We start from the raw sequence: 22,725 nt of genomic DNA, 5'->3' as shown, positions 1-22,725 counted from the left end.
AGGCACAAAAAAACATCTCGAAAAGAAGTGAGGAGATATTAAATTGAATGTGTTCTAACATGCGGCAGCTTCAGGCAGGTGGTGCTGCATCCACCTGGTTGAGTGAACGCCTCACCGCCCTGCAGCTGAGGAGGAGAAGCTGCACAGTTTGGATCTGATCTCCTACTGGGCTGACTTTCTTAGCTGGAGGGCTGCAGGTACGTGAGCTCACCTGCGTACCTGTGCTGCCGACGTGTGTGAGGGATGAAGCTGAGTTATGTGTTTTAAAGTGTGTGAGCCACCTGTGCTTCTCTAAAATATCCTCATGCTTCCACACATGTCCACATGTTTGTGTTAAGGATGTGCCGGTGATGTGCTGTGGAGTCCTGAGGCTAATTCTGTCGTTATTTGAGCTCCTTCCAGCTCAAACTGGATTTAAATTATTTCATTTTTTGGTATTTTCACACAGGTTTGTGTGTTTGTACACAAACTGCTCCTCATCAGTAGAATGATAACCGTCCTGTCCATTCGGGAGGTGGCCTGGATATATTTATTGCTTATCGGACATGACATCATCATCAGCCCTCGCCTTGTTTTCTGTTGGGAGGTGAAACAGGAAATATTTCTAGATTAACTCTTGTCCATTTTTCTGTTTCCAGAGACTAACAGGAAAAAAATTCCATCAGCCGTGCTCGTTATAAAGTAGGAATATGTTCCCATAATGCAACGGTGCATCACGTTCATGTGACTGTGTCCTTATTTAGCAAAGCCAGCATGGTTTTAAGGCATAATGGAAAACTAAATATAATTTAATCCCTAGAGGATAAAACTTTTCCTTGTCTGTTCGATAGATTGAAATGAAATTTCATCCAATCAATAAAAAAAAAGTCCCTTCCAGTCTCAGTTAAATGATATACGCATGACAAATACATGAAGCACGGTGAAGGAACAGGCTATCAGTTTTTCCCAGAAGGAGACATTTGGAGGTGTTAAGTGTCTTAACAGTGCATTCTGGCTGCAGGAACAGTATGTTGTGTGTTTTACTTGTACAGGATTGATTCAGAGAGCCTCAGAGACTCACTAACAGCCTCCTCTTCTTCGCTCACAATGACTCTCATTGTCCGGCTTCCTCTCCTCGCAGAGACAGAATGTACCGGTCCTCTTTTCTCTAAACACAAATGCTTTCAATGCAGAATATACAGAATTATGACTTATTTCAGGTCCATAATTTCTGATCAGGACACAGTCCAGCGTTCCACATTATAATTAAACCTTCTGCAGAACGCAGCAGCTTTGTTTAGCATAGCATGGCGTAGCATCAAACTGTATATAACAGGAAATCTTCCTTCTAAAGATGATTAATGAGCTGCTTCCAGTGCCTCTAAAGCTCATTAATGGACACGTTGCAGCATTTTAGTTTCAAACTGTGAATTTAAACAACCTTTGCTGTAACTCAGACCTGACAGGCCCCAGCAGGAGGCCCCCCCAGTTTGCTTGACAACTGGTTTAACCATAAAATTAACAATTTAAACAACATCTCCAGTTTTTTTGAGTCTTAGCTATGCTAAGCTAAGCTACCTGGCTGCTATAATCACATTAGCATATTTTCCACACTGTTGTTTGTGTGTGTGTGTGTGTGTGTGTGTGTGTTTGTGTGTGTGTGTGCGTGCGTGCATGCATGTGTGTGTGTGCATGTGTTGAGACATATCAGGGATGCAGGCGACCAAATTAGTGCCTTTCCCCTCGTGGTGGATCAGACAGCTGTGCAGCAGCTGTGTGTGAGTGTGAGAAAATGTATATCAGGAGAGGGTGTGTGTGTGTGTGTGTGTGTGTGTGTGTGTGTGTGTGTGTGTGTGTGTGTGTGTGTGTGTGTGTGTGTGTGTGTGTGTGTGTGTGTGTGTGTGTGTGTGTGTGTTAGGAGTGAAGGCTGGGAAAGCAGCGTTGTGATTTACGCTGCACCTCCGACCTCACAGATCTTGGCTGGATGTGTCTCTGCTGATGTGAGAAAAGAAGCATCAGCCCTCAGCTTCTAGCAGGGAGAAAGGAGAGAGGAGAGGAGAGAGGTGGGAGCATGCAGAAACCAATCTGAAACGCTCGACGCATGAAACACAGACAATGTGCCTTCAGCTCCTCCAACAGCTGCTGCAACGCTTCCCCTTCCATCACATGACCTCCAGCAGATAATTAACAAGAGATGATCGATTTCTCCCGAGCATTTTCAGGATATTGCATTAATTCTGGCACTATAGTTAATTACTGACCCTGGTGAGCTGCCCCGGGTGAACAGAGTGTCCTTCTATCCAGATCTACAGACACAGTAAACAGGGGTATATTCTGGCTTCAGTCCAGCTCTCCATCGTGTCATGGAATCCATTCGGTGGGTTCTGTGCAGACAAACAAACCCTTATAACCTCCCCTCCTACTAAATCCATCCTGTTATCTATTCCTGCTCATCTTCCACTCAGCTTAGCATTAAATATTGAGAGCTAGCCCAGCTGTCTTTATGGTTGTTTCACTCATACCAGGGTTTCAATAATAACTGCACTGGTTTTATGGAAGTGCGTCTTTTGTAAACCTTGATCCAAGTCTGTGCTAAGCTAAGCTAGCTTCCTACAGCTTTAAATTCATCAAAAAGCCACAAGAGTGGAATCAATCATTCTCCTCCGACTCACAGCAACAGAATGATTCCCCGAGAGTCAAACTATTCTTTAAGTTGCTGTTTTGGAGGCTGAATTAAATAACTTCAGCGCGTCAGCAGATTCCATCCTCATCGGTTAACGGTGGAGCTTTCACTCTCCTGAAGTATTTTTTTTATTTCTATTCCCTGTTCTCTCACTCAAACACATGCACACAAGTGCATCATCCCTGCTGGTGGGAGTAGGATTGAGGCTTTTAAAGTGCTGGGTTGGGTGAAGCATTAACACAAATCAGGCCGAGAGGAACGGACACTGACATCTCGTCTCCATCCTGTTTGGTCTCCTCAGACCTTCACCCACGCATGGAGATGTTAAAGGTTCCTCTGGAAGGATCCTTCTTTGTGTTAATGCATCTTTTGAGATGATGCATGAACTGTGAGAGGAGAAGGATGGAAGAGGAATGTAATATCCTAGCTCCAACAAGTCTGGATCGCTTTTTTCTTCCATAATATATCAGTTTAAAATCTGCCTCTGGTTAGCAGGACGCATCCCAACCTGTTGGGATGCACACACACACACACACACACACACACACACACACACACACACACACACACACACACACACACACACACACACACACACATTCCTTGGATAAAGGTTAGAACACAGATGTTTTAGCTGAAGATTATCAAACACAACCACATTTTGTCACCAACTTCATCCCACAAACAAGGAAACAGGATTTTCAGTTAACAGGTTTAAAGACGTTTATTTATTTGGAACCCTTCTCCAAATCACGTGTTATTTTTCCATTTCACAAAATATTTACAAAAAGAAGATACTTTTGTTTTTTTCATCTTTATGACTGATGTAAGAGCTCCGTTTGAGGGTGACTACTGCTTACATCATTGCAGTACAGTTTTGTTCTTTTAGAAAACGTTCATGAAAAAAATGTATCCTACTTTTTTCTTTCGTCCACTCATTTTAAAACTGCATAGCCCCCGCCCTGCCCCGCCCCCCGCCCGCCCACACCCCCTGCCATTGTTCTTCTTTTGAGTGCTTTAAAAAAAACCTCTTCCTTGCATGCTTTCAGCTGCAAACAGGAAGCCAAGAGCTTGTGTGCTTATTGAGAGGAAGTGACATCTTTGCCCTGCAGGAAGTACAATTACAGCATCGTCAGGTCCTCCAGATGCTTGATTGGTTTGGTCTGTCCAGTCTCGCCCGTCCAGTCAAAGAGCGTCTTGGAGACGAGCAGGAAAGGGATGCGTGTACCAGATGACAGAATAAGTACTAAAACAGTCTTTGTCAGAAGGGTTTCTGTCCAATGGGAAGCCTGGTAGCAGGACAGGAGCACCAGGGATTGGGTTCAAGCTCCCGAAACTCCAAAGCCTATCATATGCAGCTCTAGTGTCTGTGGCTCAGCATCTGTAGTCCGGGCATAACAAGGCATCCACAAGTGCATTGTGGGTGTTCCATGGAAGAGCATTTTGTTTTTAAGCCGTACGATCCATCCCTGAACTCGGCAAAGAATGGAAGAGGTGCCATGAAAATAAAAACCAAGAGTCACCGAGGGACTGCGGTCGTCCTTTAAGCGATCTATCGAACAAAGTGAGCTGGGAAGAGAAAACATGATGCTAATAACATAAGGCAATTGACCTCAGTACAACTGGGCGGGTGATTACATCTGAGAAACATGAGGTGCTAGACTGGAAAGGTCAACACTGCTATGCGTGATCACTTTTCCCTTTAGGGTTCACTGAGAATCCGTGAAGAGGCATGAGAGGATTTTCCTGACTGAAGTCTATGGATTCAACTCCTGCCCTATAAATAAAAAAGACGCGTCGTTCGTTTTCCTCTCGTTGTTGTTTTACGTGTAAAACGCTGAGCTAAGTCGTGCCAGAGTGAACGGCTAGACACTACGTGACACGCTGAACACAAACAAAATGAGCAAATAAAAACACGGAGAGATCGACCCTGCCCCCGAATGTGTATACATGTTCTAGATCTGTGTGTGTGTGTCTGCATATACATTAATATTTAAATGTATAGTATAGTATAACTGCAGTGTTTTTATCCAGTTAATAAATCATTAAAGGTGTGCTATTTTGATGCCTGTCTTTATATCCAAGTAAGTCTGCATGTGTGTGTGTGTGTGTGTGTGTGTGTGTGTGTGTGTACTCTGTTAACTGGTAACATAGTGCTTTGTAGAGGGCTGCCCGTACAGCCCATAGAAATCTGCATGTCTGTGTGTCTGTGAGGCGTCAATCCAGTCCCTCACCGCCAAGCCCTGCATGGACGGACCCCCAGAGGCCAGGCCGGGAGGTGGGGGGTAGTCCTGGGCGCTGACCCAGGGGAAGGAGCCAGAGCGCGGGTACGGCGGGTGGCTGCGGTGGCCAGACACCGAGGGCACCCCGGAGCAGTAGCAGTTATCCATGGTGCACACCAGGATCTTGCGGCCGCCGTACTGCGGCAGCACGGCCTGCTGGGAGGAGTGGGAGGAGCCGCTGCTTCCGGGAGGAAAGTGTGACGAGCCGAACACGGAACCTGAATGGTGATTGGTCAGAGAGCCGCTTCCGCTTCCCGTCCCGCCGCTCTCGCTGATGTGAGACGGGCCACAAGGGCCGAGGGGCGGCTGATTGGTGGACTGGCCTTCCCCGGAGGCGGAGCCAGAGCCCAGGTACGGCTGCTTGGCTAAAGACGAAGAGGAAGAGGACGAAGAGGAGGAGGAGTCCTTGAAACCAGGAGCTGTGTTTTTTCCGACGTTCCCGTTTCCCTCTGGGAAGGCAGTGGAATGTTTCCGTTTCTCCGCTCCGGAGGCGGAGCTCTGACCGCTGGGATACGCAGGAGCGGACTGCAGGAAGGTGGAGGGGGGGGTGATGGGAGCTGGGAGGGGGTAAGAAAGAAGAGCAAACGATGGTTACTTCCAGTGACGACATCCCTGGATTCTAAAAAGGAGAAAACGTTGGGGGGGTCCTACCTTCCAGTGTTCTCTTCAAGCTCTTCTCTCTTTTAGATATTTCAGAGAGGAACAGTTTGGAGTTCAGATTCCCCACTTTATAGGGGGGGAGGCTGCTGCCCACGCACGCCTGAGACCTGCAACGGCAGCCGGGATGCAAACACAGTTCAGCATAAAAGCGACACAAACACAATGAGACATTTTAAACATCTCGACACGTGCATCCCCCCACCTGTCTGTGAGGATTTTGACTGGTTTGGTGTTCTTCATGAAGCTCAGCTCCTCCGCCTTGCTGAAGGCGGTGTGCAGGGAGCTCAGGAGCTTCTGGGCATCGTGGCGTTGCTCCCCCAGTGCCAAAACCTGTGCAGCGTTCTCCTGGCAGAAGCGAGCCTGAGCCCGGTCCAGCGCCTCCAAAGTCCGACCCAGATCCTCCTCCAGGAGCTGGTGCATCCGCTGATACTGCAGGCGCACCTCCTCCTTCAGCTCGCAGACCCGGTCCTGGGGGGAGAAACAACCACAAACGCCATCAGACGTCTGCTCAATGTTTATCGGTTTGAAAAAAAAAATGCGCGGCCATGCCTGGCGAGCGTCAAAGCGTACCTCCACCACGCACTTGTCGGAGTCAAGTTTGCAGAGCTGCTCTTCGATCTCCTGCACTCGCTCCTCCACGCGCTCCTGCTGCCTCAATAGGGTTTGCTGCCAAGTGAGGAAAAAAAAAGCCACAGAGAAAGGAGCCATTAATCTTTGAGGAGTTGCAACCTGGGCTAGCAGCTAGCATCCCCCCCCCCACACACACACACACACACACACACCCACCCCCACCTCCATGTCTGAGATATTAGAATTCGTGGGCAGGCTAATTTAGTCTCCATCGAACACACAATCCCTGTGGGGGAGGAGGAGGGGCGCGCTGCCATAGTAACCCACAGCTATTTTGTGTTTGCATTAGTGAGAGAGGACTAGTGCTGGAAAGAAGGGATGCTGGGGAGGGGGCAAGCCGGCACAGATAAATAAATGGGCAAACGGAGACATAGCAGCTCCGGCAGCTTTGTGCCTCCTCTCTGGGCTCCTTCAGGATGAACACGCTTCACACAACGGAGGCCGATCGGACGCCGCTGAGGCTGAAAGCTGGTGTGATTGGTCGGATAGCGTGCGGACAGGATGGACGCTCATCGAAGAATAAACACAGACTGAAGGCTCCATGTTGGAGCAGCGATCCTGTGTGAGGCCGCCTGCGTTAGAGCGCAGCAGGAATGTCAGTGACACAGATTTACAATCCGTCAACTTATTAATATTTAATGTGAGATATGAATTATTCTCAATCAACATATAATGAAGGAGAGGCACAAGGATGAGATGCTGAGTTGATGACAATGTGTTCCAGCAGCTGCTTTCAGTCTAAATTAATTAACGATTAATCTCTCAATTATGAAATTCTTTTAGATTCTAAACCATAAAATAACAACAACATAAAAAAGGATTAATGTTATTTCCCAGATCAAAGATAAACTCTATAAAAAGGCATCTTTTTTTATTGTCGATGATTTGATTCTGTTGTTTTCATTTCATTTTCTCGACCACAATGGTCAAAAAACAGGATTAAATCTGTAATTAATCCCACAACTCAATAATCTGTTGTCTGTCTGTTTACCGGCTACCATCATTGGAACCGGGGGGCTCGTCCAGAACAAACAAGATGGGGGGGGGAATTATTTTTTACATTTGAGTTTTATCCTGATTCTGCTTTCAGCACCATCTTTATCAGCTGTGTGTTGGCAGATCAAGATAATCTGCCCTGGATGGTTGTTGGCGTTCTTCTGCTCTGCGCCAAAGGTGGAAGGTCACTTGTAGCTGAACCTCGATCTAACTACGCAATCCTGTATGTTAGCTTTATGACACATAGACCAAAAACAAGATGGATCCGCAGACACGGGAACAGAAGGACGTGGATCTTTGTCTGACTTTTCATACTGTTTGTCAATAATGGTTATCATGTATGTTTACTGGGATTATTTACGTGTTTTTACATCAAAAGACTTCATATTGTCTCACAGCATCACGCATGAGAGCCCAGAGCCACAATTATCCTGTTAAGATGAAGCCTGGTCATCATCATCATCATCAGCACATCACTCCAACCAAACATCAGCTGATGATCCTCAGTGATCAGCTGATTCTCATCAATGATCAGCTGATTCTCATCAATGAACAACTGCAGAAGAGCTTATAATGAAAACCTGTACAATCCCAGGCCTCTGTGGCACATGGTAGGGAACCATTGCCCTAGATATCTCTCTTTTTCTCTCTGTCACACACACACACACACACACACACACACACACACGCACGCACGCACGCACGCACGCACACACACACAGATCCAGGACTGTGACCTGGTTGTGCTGATTGATTGAGTTAGGCTCAGAGCAGGAGCCAGGGGAAAAACACGATGGAAGGAACCGAATCTTCCCAGAGGGGGATGGCGCCCGAGTGTATGGGATACCTCTGGGGGGGGGGGGCTGTAAAGAGGGGAAGGGGCTTTTTAGCTGTCATTTCACTACAGCGTCTCCTCCATCAGAGGAGAGCCAGAGGGAAGGTCGGATCTCGCCTGGAGAGGGGTGGAGGGTGTGTGCGAGAGGTGGATTTGATGGTGGTGGTGGGGGTGCCGGACGTGAAAGAGCAGGGTGTGTGTGTGTGTGTGTGTGTGTGTGTGTGTGTGTGTGTCTGTCTGCATTCCTTGATTGCATTCAACAGGGAGGATATTTCTGTCGTCTCGATCATGAGGACTAAACATGACTTTTGGGTTCTGTTGGCTCCTCAAACAATTCCTGTTTGCTTTTTTTTACTTTTATCGATTAAATATGTGCAAACATTTTGGTTAATGTGTTTAAACATTTGCGATTTAATTTTTCATTGCCTAGAAACAAAAACAACATCCATCTAAGACACTAACAAATCCTTCTTATGAGCTCTTATGATTAGTTAGTAAATTACTGGACAAAAAACTTAAATATTTTGCTCTTTAATTCAGTTCCTGCACACAAGTCCAGAATCTGTAAAGTTATAAAGAAACAAATATGTTTAAATCAATGAAGAAAATAAAGTTAAACTGCAGGCGTATCCAATTTCAGATGAATTCCCAGCAGCAGTTAGCTAACATTACCAAGCTAACTTCCGACACTATGGGCGTTATAATAAATGTAACACCTGTTAGATATTAGCATGCTAGCTACTCATGGTGAGCATGTGACAGCATGCAGCGCTAGGTGGTTATGATGTTGTTTGTGAGTGAGCTCATCTTTGGCCTCATGCGTTGCATTTCTTTTGCCAAGGAGGAAATATTTTCAACACGTCTGCCTATCTGTTCAGGATCAGGCAAAAAACAATGTGACAGATACTCATGAAACTATGGAAGGGAGGGTTGGCGCGTGGCGGGGGAAAAACCCGTCAAATTGGATGAAGAAAAAGGGGGCAGATCCAGTTTTTCATTTTCCTCATTCTTAAACGTGGAGAGCCATGAAATTTGGAAGGGTTGGGCCTGAAGGAAGACACTGGATTCGGGATTGATCGGTTATCTTCCATTTTCTCCTGCATCTGTCTGTCATTTTGCTCGGCTGAAAGTCCACTACAGATCCAATACGTGCTCCCTATGATCGGATGGATAGCTTTATTGATTAGGTCAATAACTGGAATCTGGATGGAGCTTAATCTTAATAGAAAGAGACAGACACTGTTCTGATCCGCATACATTTATCTGTGATAAGCTAATATCAGATGATGATTGATCATTGTAGTTTGGCAATCAGATTTTTCATCAGCTCTAAAATATCCACATTCACATTTATTTCCTACCTATAAGCGATAAATTTAATTTAAAATATGTTAAAAAAGGGAATATCTATAGATATGCATCACATATTTGAAGATAAACCCTGATTTCTGCGTCTGGGTCGAGCAGACGCTTCACTGAAAGCAGAGTGGGTGATACAGAATGTAGAAAAGCTGAAACTGTTAAGGATTTCGGTTTTAAATTCAGACCAGGTCCCACCCAGCAGTCCTTCCTGTGCCCCAAGAGGCCTATTAACTATACATAAAGCTGACTCACAGCATTACTAACAGGAAATACACCCAAGCATGACACATTTAGTTGGGTCTGGGGTGAACTACATGACTCAGTCAGCAGTAAAGTCTTCACCGTCCTTCCTCCCTCAGCAACGTCACTCCACAGGAAAAAAAGGGGGTGAGGAAAGCCGATCCGACTGCTCCTGGAACCGAAAGCGATGGCCAAACACCCAGGAAGGGAAGAGGTTAATAAAAAGCCAGAGTAGACCGCAGAATCAAGTGACAAATCACTTTAATCCCCCTTCCCCTTGTCTCCACTCCCACCCGCTCTCACAACTGGCGATCCCTGAGCGAGGATGCACCTGTGCTGGGGAGATAAGGTCCTCTGAGGGCCCCCTCATTGTTCCACCCTCCATTGCATTGTTTGTCATTCCAACAGATGACAACGAAGGCTGGAGTGGATCACAACTGAAAAAATGCTCAGGACTCGTTCACAGGAACTAGAATCACTCAGAAAGGCTGGTTTATAAAATAAGAGCTTCTGTTTTTGACTGAAAAACGTTTTTCTGCACAGGGGGACCCAAAAAAAATCCAAATAAGGTTTGCCTGACCAATAGAACATGAAAATATAGGCTGAGATGTTTACTATAAAGTGGATGAACTGTTATATTTTATAGGTACCTCAGTGGTCACACATTCAGACCTCACAGATTACTTTCTTTAGATATTTAACTCATCAGATTAGAACCCACAACCTTGTTTCTTCAACCGACAATTCCATATCTGGAAACTGAGAATTTGTGCTCAAATAAAGACCTGAAGCTGGTTCTGTTGGTGCGATGAGCCAGCAAGGAAGTCAAATGACCGGTGATTAATCATGCATGTGCGTGTAACTGTCCTCACCCTGATGTCGTTGCGGCGCAGCTCCACGTCGGTGACGGCGTGGCCGTGGCTGGGGTGGCAGCGGGCGAAGCAGCAGTACTGACACACGGCCGTCTGCTCGGCCTCGCAGTGGTACAGCCGGTACTCGTCGTGCTGTAGGCAGGTCCAGGCTTTCACCGCCTCGGCCTCCACCAGCAGGTGCCCGAGGGCCGAGCACGGCTGCTGCAGGTGCGTCTGGACGTGGGACTGGCAGCACGGGGCATTGCAACGCAGGCACACCTTAACAGCCGGCAGCGGCGGACCTCGGCGGCACAGGATGCACTGCAGCGCCGGCGTGGTGGCTTTCTCCACGCTCAGGGCGTTGTACTTCTCCACGATGTTGGACAGTTTGTGGTTCTTCTCCAGGCTGGGTTTCTGCGTGTAAGCGTGGTTGCACTCGGGGCAGCGGGCGAGCGAGGACTCCTTGGCCCAGGCCTCGCTGATGCAGCCCCGGCAGAAGTTGTGCTTACAGGGCAGCTGGATGGGGTCCGAGAACACGTGCAGGCAGATGGGGCAGATGAGCTCCTCCTCAAAACAGTTCCTCCACGTCTCAGCCATGTCAGAGGCCATCATGGTGCGGGCCGGCATACAATGATCCACCCCCCCTTTCAACTGAACCCGTGGGCCTCTCTGCCCTCCAGAAGAAACCTGACACTTTCAAAAAAAAAAAAGAGAATCAGACCAAACCGGGGCCCGACCCGGAGGATCCAACCCTTGTGAGCAAATAAAACGGACCTCCCTGACAGACGTATTGCTTATTGCTGCAGCATGACGGCAAAATTCCAGAAAATGACTGGCGAAGGCTTCAGGCGAGGATGACAACACCGAGCTGACGTTACACAGATTACAGTCAACGGTGCTCCTTCCCCTAAATCACACACAGACAGCAGGCCTGCAGGCCTGCTTGTGTTTATAGGCCTACAGGAAGCCGAAGGCCTGCCAGCTACAGGTAAACCACCAAAAAAGGCACGGAACTAAATATCCACACAATTAGACAGATAATCCTGGAGCGGATCAATCGAGAACAGATCTGATCAGGCCCTGACCTGGAGGGCTTCCTTCACTTCAGTCGGATTATGATTGACTGTGGACCGATTCATACCAGCAAAATTAAAAAAAGAAAAAAAAAATTAGAAGCAAGCATGAAAACCACGAGAAGGACGGGTTTAAGTCCCCACCCTGCAAGTGTTCAGCTTTTTTTTTTTTTTTTTTAAAACCCTTGATCTGTTTGATCACAAAACCTCAAGGACGCCCAGAAATCACGCACGGAAAAAAAGAAGAAAAAAAAAAGAAAAAGATAAAATAATTATCATAAATATCCAACAACCTGCAGTTTAATCCACATAAAACGTTCACCAAACGTTCCACATCTCACACGGACACCCCCAACATTTGATGAATTACGCCTGCTGTGTGGCTCATCTGTACACAAGGCCTCGGATTTTCTCTCTTTTTTTTTTTTTAAAATATATTATAATCCAGCTCTCTTTCGATACCAAAAAAAAAAAAAGAAAAAAGAAAAAAAAAGCCTCTTAATCTGAGGGAATAAAAACCCGTACCATCCTCTTTTGGAGCCTGTTTACTGCATAGTTAATAGTTTTCCAGTCCGGCTCCTGCGCACAAAACAAAGGCTTTTAGGATCCGCAGGAATGTTGGCTGCTGTCGAGGAGCCTTTCTGTCCCCCTCCTCCTCCGACACATCGATCAAATCTCTCCTGACATAAAGATCATTCCGATCCGCGGCTAGCTTCTTTTTCCACCTTAGCTTTCCACCTTTTAGCCTTTAGCTAACAACATATTTTTTTTCTACTTCCTTATCTCGGGTTAAATTAGCTCAGACGTCACCTCTCCATTTTCTAGCCCGACACAGGTAACACTATTTTCTGCTAGCTAAACCATCTCAAAAAGCAGCCATTTTTGTTTAATTAGCCCGTAGAAATATAAAAATATACCCCGCTAATCTTAAAGGGGACGTCGCCTTTCTGTCCTTGTTAGGGGGAGCTGTCATCAGCCATCTTGTAAATCCTCATTTTGAAAAAGAAGAAGAAAAAAAAAAAGAAAGAGAAAGAAAGAAATAAAGAAAGAAGGGAGATATCCGCTGCTGTTCGATAGCTGACCTACAGACACATCAACGCCAAGCTCCGTCTTTACAAAAGACAAAACACGCCTTTTGTCGTCATTGTAGGTCCACAAGGAGACGGCTTCTCGACGGGTTCGTCGTTCCTTCCTGTCGCGGAGTGTCCGGTACGAGTCGCGTTTTATTATTTTTTTTTAAAAAAAAGGGAAAAAGAAAAATCCAACACGGTTGTGAATAATAATTGGTGTCTTCCCCCCCCCTTCCTCCTCTTTCTTTCTCTGTCTGTCGGTCAGGCTTTAGAGAGAGGAGGAATGCAGGCGAGCTGGACTGGTCTCAGACCAGCGCCGACAAAAAAAACAGGAGATCCGCACATTTCCGGTGAGGGCTTTCAAAATAAAAGTCGGCTTTTCCGGATTTTGTTTTGCGATCAAATCTCAATCAGATGGGATGAAAAGCCCGGTTTACACTGGTTAAAATCTGATTTGGTCCAGTTTAGTTTTGGCTTTCGAATCCACATTCACATTATTATTGTACATATCTGTTAATTCCGTATTTTAATGTTAGTGTTGACTTTCTGTGTATTAAGTCCTGTTAAAATAAGATAAGATAAGATTAGATAAACCTTTAATAGTCCCACAATGGGGAAATTTGCAAGACTGCGGCAGCAGAGGGGAGGGGGGTTCATACATACATAAATAAATAAATATTAACATATGTAACAAATGAAATATACATATTAACATTTGGTACATGTTTTTACTCTTTACACTCTGATTTTTTTTGCTTTATGTGCCTTCAGTTGCCCCTTGGGAACAAATAATATTTTTTTAATTGAATTAGAATTACACACAAGTCACTTATCATGAATAAAAATCATCAACATGACCAAATCCGGTGAAAGCAAAAAGCCCCACAGCTGAAGCTGGAGATTGGAACACAGCCCAAATTACAAATGTGCTTCCAATAAATGGTCTGACTGTGCAATTCTGATTATTTTTTTATTCAGATTGGATCTGGTTATCTTGTTGGTTCACTATCATAATTACTGGCTCCAATTCAAAATACACATTTGTCTACATTTTTGAGTCAGCTGCATCAATAACAAACAAACAAACAAACATATTTGTATGAATCTGATCTAGAAGCCCATATGTAAATGAGTTAAATCTGTTTTGAGTCTGTCTCTGATTTGTGTCACATTTGTGTTTATATAAAGCAGATGATTTAATCTTAAATGTATTATTGAGCTCATAAGTCACTTTTGACAGTGAGCCATCAGGAAAACCAAATCTAATCTGAGCAAACAAATTGGAATGGGAGTCTTATGTGACTGCTATTTAGTTCAGTGTAACTAGTAGTCTTCAGAGCTAAATGTGGAGCAATCAGTGATCTTCTTTAGCTATGACTCACATTTTATTCACACAATGAGCAAGCAGGATATTTCTGAGGCATTACACACTAACAATGTCATTCTAGCTCTGATTATAGCCTCCAGAAAACACTAAAATGTTTTACCACAGTTCCTAAACATTACATTTCTTTCTCCTGCTGCCAACTTTGTGTGTTTGGTCTGAGTTGGTACCTCTGTCACAGAGGGGCTGTTTTTGTTCCACTGTAAGCAGGACATTTTAGTTACAATTCGACCGTGGAGCAGTTTATTAGACTTTGTGGTGATTTGATCATCATCTGGAGCTCGAGCTTTTAAAATAGTTTCTTTAATGCTATGGGATCATATATTGAAAAGCAGCTTGGATGCTATCAAGTGTGACTATATTCAAGATCTCTTGATCTAGATAACTTAAATCCATAGGGTTCACATAAATTACAGGACTGATCTGAGATGTTTATAGGAGACACTGCTGATGTAGTTTGACTTCAAGATCCTAGAAGAAATATAAATGTAAATGTGTTATTTCTTGTTCTGAAAGTTTAAATGCCTTAAATGTTAATATGTAAAAAAAAATCCTCTTAATTTCTTGGAGCTTTTCAAACATAAAAGGTTCATACTGCCATTGTTACCTTCAGGTGTCTTTTTATTTCTATTTGTTTAACTGCGTGTGCATTTCATGCTTTTATTTTAACAAGTCAAAATGATGTAATATTATCTGTATGAATGATACCAATAGGGTTGCAGTGGTCTATGAAGTCATGGCATCCTTGCTATTGGGTGTAATGGGATGGGGAAATTGAGCCTCCTTGGCGAGGCTCTCTGGTTCTCAGTGGGTGTGTCACCAGTGACCTCACGCATCACTCAGACATCTGATTCAGGTTTATAGTGGGTGATGTGGGAGGAGGATGTAAAACAACCTTATCATTGAGGGATGGGGGTTGGGTGCTTAGGGGAATTATGTTCTAGACCTGAAATGGACACGAGCAGGGAGACGAAAACCTCGTGTATTATTTTGAAGCTGGTCTCTGGGCTTCCTGTATGATTCAGGCCATCTCTGGCTGACCTGATGCAGCTTCTCGGCAATGTACGCCACTCCTCCTCCTCCTCCTCACCCTCCTTCCGGATCAATGCTACAGCGGTCACGTGACATGTCACACAACTGATGGGTGTCACGTTTTAACCAGGAGGAGCTGGGGTGCAAATGTGGAGGAAGGGCAGGGAATCATCCTCTAAGGCTCCCTGGACGGCCCTGCTGCTCCCCATGTGCAGGTCTGCATGTTTGCATGAGATTCATGCAAAGAAATATGAATGCAATATTTCTGATTGTATAGTCTATAAAAGACTAAATTAAAATTAACTGATCAAAGGTTGTTCTAAGTAACAGAATCAGTGAATAAAGCATCGAAATGAAACATTAAATTACTTTTAATGGTTGATGAATCATCAGGTCATTTCTAAAACATCTGAAGAAATCTATCCTTCTATCATCTGCACTGTTTGTTGATTTTGTGTGGCATTTCATTCAAAACCGAATTTCATACGATTGGAAAACAACAAGATGCTTCATAGATAAAAAGATTACTTTATAAATCTAGAATATAAACACAGAAAAACAGTCAGTGAAAATAAACACATGCATTTCCTCTGTGGATATTAGATCCTTTACAATTTTTAAAAATAATTTATTGCAGTTGGTCCAGGTGGCGCTATTGTTAAAACTCTTTATACCTGTTTACAAATAAGCGGGTGAACTATCACTTTTTATGAAATCACCCCGTCAATATGAAGAAGCTATATCTATCAATTTCCCACTGTAATTATGACAAATTCAATAATGTGTATAGAAAATTATCTTAGATGTTGAAACAGGAGTCAGAAGTAATTAAGATATTTAATATAAATTCTGAAGGAATAATGGCTGTATAAAAAAGACAAACAAAAACAGGCACAAACATCCTGATGCTGACGTAATATGGTTTAAATTTAAAAGCACTGTTTCACTTCATGAATAATAAGTTTGAATAATAATATTATTGTTTAACACACTATTTATTGTTACATGTGTGCCATTAGTTGGATGGAACACACTTCCATATTTAATGAGTTCTGACAGATCAATGCCACAAATATGCTAAGCCAAAGACGGTCTGCGTAACAAAACTCACATTGTTTTAAACAACATACACTCACCGGCCACTTTATTAGGTACACCATGCTAGTAACGGGTTGGACTCCCTTTTGCCGTCAGTACTGCCTCAATTCTTCATGGCATAGATTCAACAAGGTGCTGGAAGCATTCCTCAGAGAGTTTGGTCCATATTGACATGATGACATCACACAGTTGGCGCAGATTTGTCGGCTGCACATCCATGATGTGAATCTCCTGTTCCACCACATCCCAAAGATGCTCTATTGGATTGAGATCTGGTGACTGTGGAGGCCATTTGACTATAGTGAACTCACTGGCATGTTCAAGAAACCAGTCTGAGATGATTCCAGCTTTATGACATGGCGCATTATCCTGATGAAAGTAGCCATCAGAAGTTGGGTACATTGTGGTCATAAAGGGATGGACATGGTCAGCAACAATACTCAGGTAGGCTGTGGCGTTGCAACGATGCTCAATTGGTACCAAGGGGCCCAAAGAGTGCCAAGAAAATATTCCCCACACCATTACACCACCACCACCATCCTGAACCGTTGATACAAGGCAGGATGGATCCATGCTTTCATGTTGTTGACGCCAAATTCCGACCCTACCATCCCAATGTCGTAGCACAAATCGAGACCCATCAGACCAGGCAACGTTTTTCCAATCTTCTATTGTCCAATTTCAATGAGCTTTGTGCAGATGGTAGCCTCAGTTTCCTGTCCTTACCTGAAAGGAGTGGCCCCCGGCGTGGTCTTCTGCTGCTGTAGCCCATCTGCCTCAAAGTTCGACATACCGTGCGTTCAGAGACGCTCTTCTGCCTACCTTGGTTGTAACGGGTGGTTATTTGAGTCACTGTTGCCTTCCTATCAGCTCGAACTAGTCTGGCCATTCTCCTCTGACCTCTGACATCAAACAAGGCATTTCCGCCCACAGAACTGCCGCTCACTGGATATTTTTCCTTTTTCGGACCACTCTCTGTAAACCCTAGAGATGGTTGTGCGTGAAGATCCCAGTAGATCAGCAGTTTGTGAAATACTCAGACCAGCCCTTCTGGCACCAACAACCACGCCACGTTCAAAGTCACTCAAATCACCTTTGTTCCTCACACCGATGCTCGGTTTGAACTGCAGGAGATTGTGTTCACCATGTCTACATGCACTGAGTTGCCCACATGGAGTAGTGGCTGCTAAATGCACCATCTTTATGTTGTATTTAATTTTGAACAGGTATAGGAAGCCCCACTTTCGCAGGGCATCAAAAAATTGAGTAAAACTCTTGTTGTTCCACTCCACGGAAATCTTTAGTAAAAGGCGAAAGATTTATACGATCTGAAGTGAAACAAGAGTGATCTGACTCTGACACGTTAGACCGCTGGTATTAAACAGCAGCGATATGATTTTAAGTCCCGGTTTATGTTAAAGCTTTTACACAAATGACTATAACGGAACATTATTATCAAATATACACATAACAAATGTTTAATTTACCGTAAACCAACCTTTTTATGCGTATATAACATTAGTTGGAGCAAAGATTTAGCGCAAAGCACGACGGGATTGCAATTTCACTTCCGGATTTCCGGGCATTCGTAAATCGCTATCCGTGTTAATTCAAGCAATACGAAATGAAAACCGCGATCGAATCTGTATTATGTCTTGATAATGTTTAAATGCATGTGAGATGTGATGTTTCAGACGCTTTCTCCTCGTAACATAACCATTAAGAGGTGCAACACGTCCCCTCCCCCACGGCCACGTTTCATTTGCCCGTTTATTAAAAGGCGCACATTACAATTTTGCGAGTGCCACCAAGCAGGGGCCAGCACACCGTGTGTGTGGATCTGTCGTGGACCATCAAGGTCCAGGTTCATAAAACCACTTCAACTGGGCTTTTCTTAAGGTCGATAGAAGACGTTTCAGCTCAATAAGAGCTGTTACCATTCATAAGAGGGTAGTTATCACAACCATCCTCAGGTGAGCTGTCATGGTGAGCTGTGAATGGTTGTTGGGTTTTCTAGGGATGGTCAACCCTGTATTGTAGGTGGATGATACATGGTGTCTTCATCCTCCCCCTCTATTCAGATGATTTCTACAGTTTTCTCCAAACAAAAATGGCTTCTTGATCTCAAACTGTGTTTTCCCTTATAAAACCTGGACGTGACTGTCCTCAAAGCAGTGGCCTGTGTCTTTCAGATGCAGGTGGACAGGTGAGACCAGTCCTGGGGAGTTGACTCTCCTGTGTTGAACCTTAGACTTGTGTCACTGCATCCCTCGCTGCCCTGGACAGCAGACACCGTTTGTGTTGTGGTGTTTGGTCCTGAGGGTGAGCCAGCTTCTCTCAGAGTGTTATGATGTTTGAAACATATGACAATCTTACTGAAAATAACCTTGACTTTTTCATGCGGCAGGTTTCCATCTATATTTCCTGTCTTTTTCAGTGTTGTGCTTATTGTTGGACTACACGAAGGCCAGTTGGGAAAGCCACAAGTCTTAAGAGCTCTCGAGATGTGTTTCTGGTCCTTGTCTTGTCTTCTTGATTTACCTCGACAGTTCTAAACACAGCATTAGTATATTATAATAAAGCTTGATTAATTTTTTTAAATGAAGTGCATTGTCTTAAGTGTTTTGTTCATAAATTGCATGAATGTAATAAACATATATACATCTTTAATATATTCACTGAGACAATAATATCTCAAAAGCAATGACCAAGACATTCATCAAAAATAAGTAATGAAGATTATAGAACTGTCATGTTTTTATAAATTACTGTAGACTATATAAACTACTGTAGACATAAACTGTGTGCTGGAGATCACAAAGCCTCCATGTCTGTGGCAGCATCTGACCTGTGGGAAAGAAACAGTTAGACAGTCTGTAAATGAATACATCTTCAGGTAAATAGGACTGTCATAATTATCCCAGTTAAAAAGAGTTTGCTTTACAGATGTGGTATAATTTATGTTTTCAGTTATTATTAAGTCTTTAACAGCTTTCAGCAATAATTAGGAAGTAGTTAGATGTGATACTCTGATCATAACCAAACAGTCCAAAAGTACAGTGATAATCTTCATCAAAGATGAAGATATAATTAACACTTTAGTTAATTATATAATTATAAGTTTTAACCTTGATTCCTTTTGACTTGTGTCTCCAATAGTTCTGCTGGCATGATGCAGCCCACATCCCAAGGACAACTGTTTCCGTTTTATTGACCTATGAAGGTTTAAAATGTGACATTGTCCTCCTTCATACCATACTCCACTTCCTTAACTTCTTGTTGCGCCGTTTACGATATCTGAGTGGACAAAAAATACGAAAACCAAAAATAATTATCTTATTTGCGATTATTATTTTGTTAAAGCTGCAAATTTCAGAAAATGCTCTGGTTGCATCACACTATATTTTTATAGAGAATACAGAGAATATTCAAAATCAATATTTATCATATTTTAATCTAACACACTGCTGAGAGCTAAAGAAGTTGTCGGTAAATTAAATTAAAAAATTTAAATAAAATTTAAATTTTAAATGAAAACTTTGTCATTGCTGGTGGTATTTTTTTCGGCCATTGCTCCAAGAGAGAAGCTTCTTCTTCGTCTGTTTTTTTCCGCCCCGTCTTCTTCGCTTCTTATTGGCGGTTGCTCAAACCGTCGAGGCGATACAGCGACCCCAGCTGGACAAGTATGGGACAACTCTCCCTTCTTGCTGTCCAACCTCGCATACAAGCCATCATAAACCACTTGTTCATATTTTAAACGTAATTAAAAATTACAACAAACGTTCTGCTACATTAAATACCGAAAAATGCATTTGAAATGCATTTATGGGACGTCATTATATTGATTTTCAACAGATACAGACAGCCCCGCTTGCGCAGGGCATCAAAAAATTGAGTATAACTCTTGTTGTTCCACTCCACGGAAATCTTTAGTAAAAGGCGAAAGATTTATACGATCTGAAGTGAAACAAGAGTGATCTGAGGTGTCAATGAGACCTCAGACCGTCCGATCAGCGACACCAACAGTCTACCTGATGGTTCATTAACTTGAACTTCGCTCTAACAAACACAATGTCTAGAAACTCCAAATAAATAATCGATTTTATGTGATAAAGCCCGAAAATTTTGTTTAATCGGTAAAAAAAACCGGTACACTACTTCACAAAATGGCGAAGAGCATGCTGGGATTGCTCATTCACTTCCGGATTCCACCGGGTTCCAAATCGCCCATGAGTTTTAGACGAATTCATAATAGTAAAAGACAATACAATAAATCATGCTTTTATCTTAGTGTAAATATTAAAAGTTTTAAAAGTAACACAAAAACTATAATAGAAACAAATTATCTAGTTCACAATCTTTTGAACGTTTCCTTTCATTTCATTGTGCTATTACGATAAAAATCTGAGATTTTGACTGAAATTTTTTATCTCCCTTGCCTGCGTTCTTACCTTTAATTTGGCACGGTTTTAATAGTAGACAGTTAAATTGAATCAAATATTTTACTCTTTTTTGGAAACTAAAATGACTAAAAAGCTGAATTAGAAGTGTAAATACACACATCCATTGTTGTTTTAGTGAGAACATGGATCTTTTTTCAACATAAACGCGTTACTGTCGTAGTTTTAGAGTTTAAATGAACAACAGAAGTAAAACTTTCGATCTGAGACTCAAATGTCATTCACACAAAAAACGGTAGCAATTGGCTCATATAAATAGTATTTATACTTTAGGTATTTATACTTGATTTTAGTTTTGGAATCTGAATGAAGCTGATTTTTTAACTTTAACAACAATCATCTGACACAAATTTTATTGTAGATGTAAGATATAGATGTAGAATTAAATTGACTAACTGAAATAGGTAGAATTGATTGATATAATTTGAGTTCTATCAATTAAAGGCAAAAAACAAGGCATTCAGAGACTGCAACATCCCGTGACCAAGCCTGACCTACTTTCAGTGTAGGTCAGGGTACCCTGAAAGTAGTACCGAATGAACGGATGAACGGAAGGACGAACATATGAACACTGACAGTTACAATACATCACTGCTTTGAAGCGGGATGTAACAATGTTTAAAGAAAATAAAAAATAAAAAATGAATATTTTGGCCATGGAATGCCCAACATCAATGTGTTCTCCACTGTCCTTTGATGTTTTGATGTTGAAAGCTCACAATCTCTGATAAAACGACGTATTCTAAAATATCAAACCACAAATTTATGAAATTCCAGCAAGTCCAATCAAAATCTCCAGTCCAAACAGTCTATGCAAATCTTCCAGTCCGCCTAGTGAAGCTGGTACAGACAAAACAGTATCTGCCACCCTGCAGAATCCCACAACTCTGCTGGAAAAAAGTGTTACGTCCCATTGTCACTGGGAAGATCCGAACCACCTCCACCACACAAAGATCAGCACAAGGAGGCTCACTCAGTGTTGCATCCACCACCAAATCCACCACATTGATCAATGTGCGACTTGTCCACCAACCACCTACTGAGCAGCCTAGGAAACATGACATGAAGATGACGTCAAAATCTTCAGTCCAGGCAAAATATCGATTTCAACCAATGCCGCCAATCCAGGAAGAGCAACCAGTCCATGCAAATCCTCCAGTTCAGCCAATGAAACAGCAGCTGCCATCAAGTAGAATTCCACAACTCTGCATGAAAAAAGTGCTATGTTCCATAGTGATTGGGAAGAGTCTATCTATCTCCACAGAACAAAGATCAACACAAACAGACTCTGTCAGTGTTGTGTCCACCACCAAATACATCTCAACCACCAATGTGCGACCTGTCCACCAACCACCTGCTGAGCAGCCCAAGAAACATATGAAAACGATGGTACCAAAAGAGGTAGAGAAACCCTCACCGGCCAACTCAGTCCAGGAAAAATATCGATGTGAGCCAATGCTGCCAACGCAGGATGAGCAACCAGTCCATGCAAATCTTCCAGTCCAGCCAGTGAAGCTGGTACAGACAAAACAACTGATGCGACCAAGCAGAATCCCACAACTTTGCTGGAAAAAATTGGCACGCGTCATAGTCACTGGGAAGATCCGAACCTCCTTGACAACACAAAGATCAGCACAAAGGGACTCTGTCAGTGTTGCGACCACCACAAAATCCACCACATCTACCAATGCGCAACCTGTCCACCAACCACCTACTGAGCAGCAGCCCAAGAAACATGATATGAAGATGATGGTACCAAAAGAGGTAGAGAAACCTTCACCGGCCAACTACCCGAAGAAGCAGCCACCACCGTCAAAATCTTCAGTCCAGGCAGTCCAGGCAAAATGTCGATTTCAGCCAATGCCGCCAATCCAGGAAGAACAAGCAGTCCATGCAAATCCTCCGGTCCATCCAGTGAAGCCGGTATGGGCAAAACAGCAGCTGCCATCAAGCAGGATCCCACAACTCTGTACGAAAAGAAGTTTCACGTCCCATGGTGACTGGGAAGGGCCTCTCTGTCTCCATGGAACAAAGATCTGCACAAGGGGACTCTGTCAGTGTTGCGTCCACCACCAAATCTATTGCATCCA

General features: G+C 43.4%; 1 protein-coding gene and 2 non-coding genes across 3 annotated transcripts; all 3 read right to left on the bottom strand.

Moving 5' to 3' along the window:
* Positions 1 to 3,655: 3,655 nt before the first annotated feature.
* Positions 3,656 to 11,671, bottom strand: trim8b (tripartite motif containing 8b). The gene is made up of 5 exons (XM_068305350.1): positions 10,540 to 11,671; positions 6,175 to 6,270; positions 5,807 to 6,072; positions 5,596 to 5,711; positions 3,656 to 5,501 (listed from the first exon to the last, which is right to left on the bottom strand). Exons 1-5 carry the CDS (start codon positions 11,143 to 11,145, stop codon positions 4,801 to 4,803), a joined length of 1,785 nt encoding a protein of 594 aa, XP_068161451.1. The 5' UTR covers positions 11,146 to 11,671; the 3' UTR covers positions 3,656 to 4,800.
* Positions 11,672 to 17,409: 5,738 nt separating this feature from the next.
* LOC137588967 (U5 spliceosomal RNA) lies at positions 17,410 to 17,523 on the bottom strand. Its single transcript, XR_011034117.1, has one exon. It is a non-coding gene; the product is annotated as a U5 spliceosomal RNA (small nuclear RNA).
* A 2,515-nt stretch (positions 17,524 to 20,038) lies between these two features.
* Positions 20,039 to 20,152, bottom strand: LOC137588965 (U5 spliceosomal RNA). Its single transcript, XR_011034115.1, has one exon. It is a non-coding gene; the product is annotated as a U5 spliceosomal RNA (small nuclear RNA).
* Positions 20,153 to 22,725: the final 2,573 nt, after the last annotated feature.

Source organism: Antennarius striatus, chromosome 21, assembly GCF_040054535.1.
Source record: "Antennarius striatus isolate MH-2024 chromosome 21, ASM4005453v1, whole genome shotgun sequence".
In the NCBI taxonomy this organism is placed as follows: domain Eukaryota; kingdom Metazoa; phylum Chordata; class Actinopteri; order Lophiiformes; family Antennariidae; genus Antennarius; species Antennarius striatus.
Note: the sequence above shows the minus strand (reverse complement) of the source record. Positions and strands in the feature narration are given on the sequence as shown.

Excerpts from the sequence above, each read along its gene's own strand:
- trim8b (XM_068305350.1), bottom strand. The coding sequence starts at position 11,145 with ATGCCGGCCCGCACCATGATGGCCTCTGACATGGCTGAGACGTGGAGG. Across the intron at positions 5,712-5,806 it reads GTCAAAATCCTCACAGACAG|GTCTCAGGCGTGCGTGGGCA; the intron begins GTGGGGGGATGC and ends CTGCCGTTGCAG. Across the intron at positions 5,502-5,595 it reads CTTGAAGAGAACACTGGAAG|CTCCCATCACCCCCCCCTCC; the intron begins GTAGGACCCCCC and ends ACCCCCTCCCAG.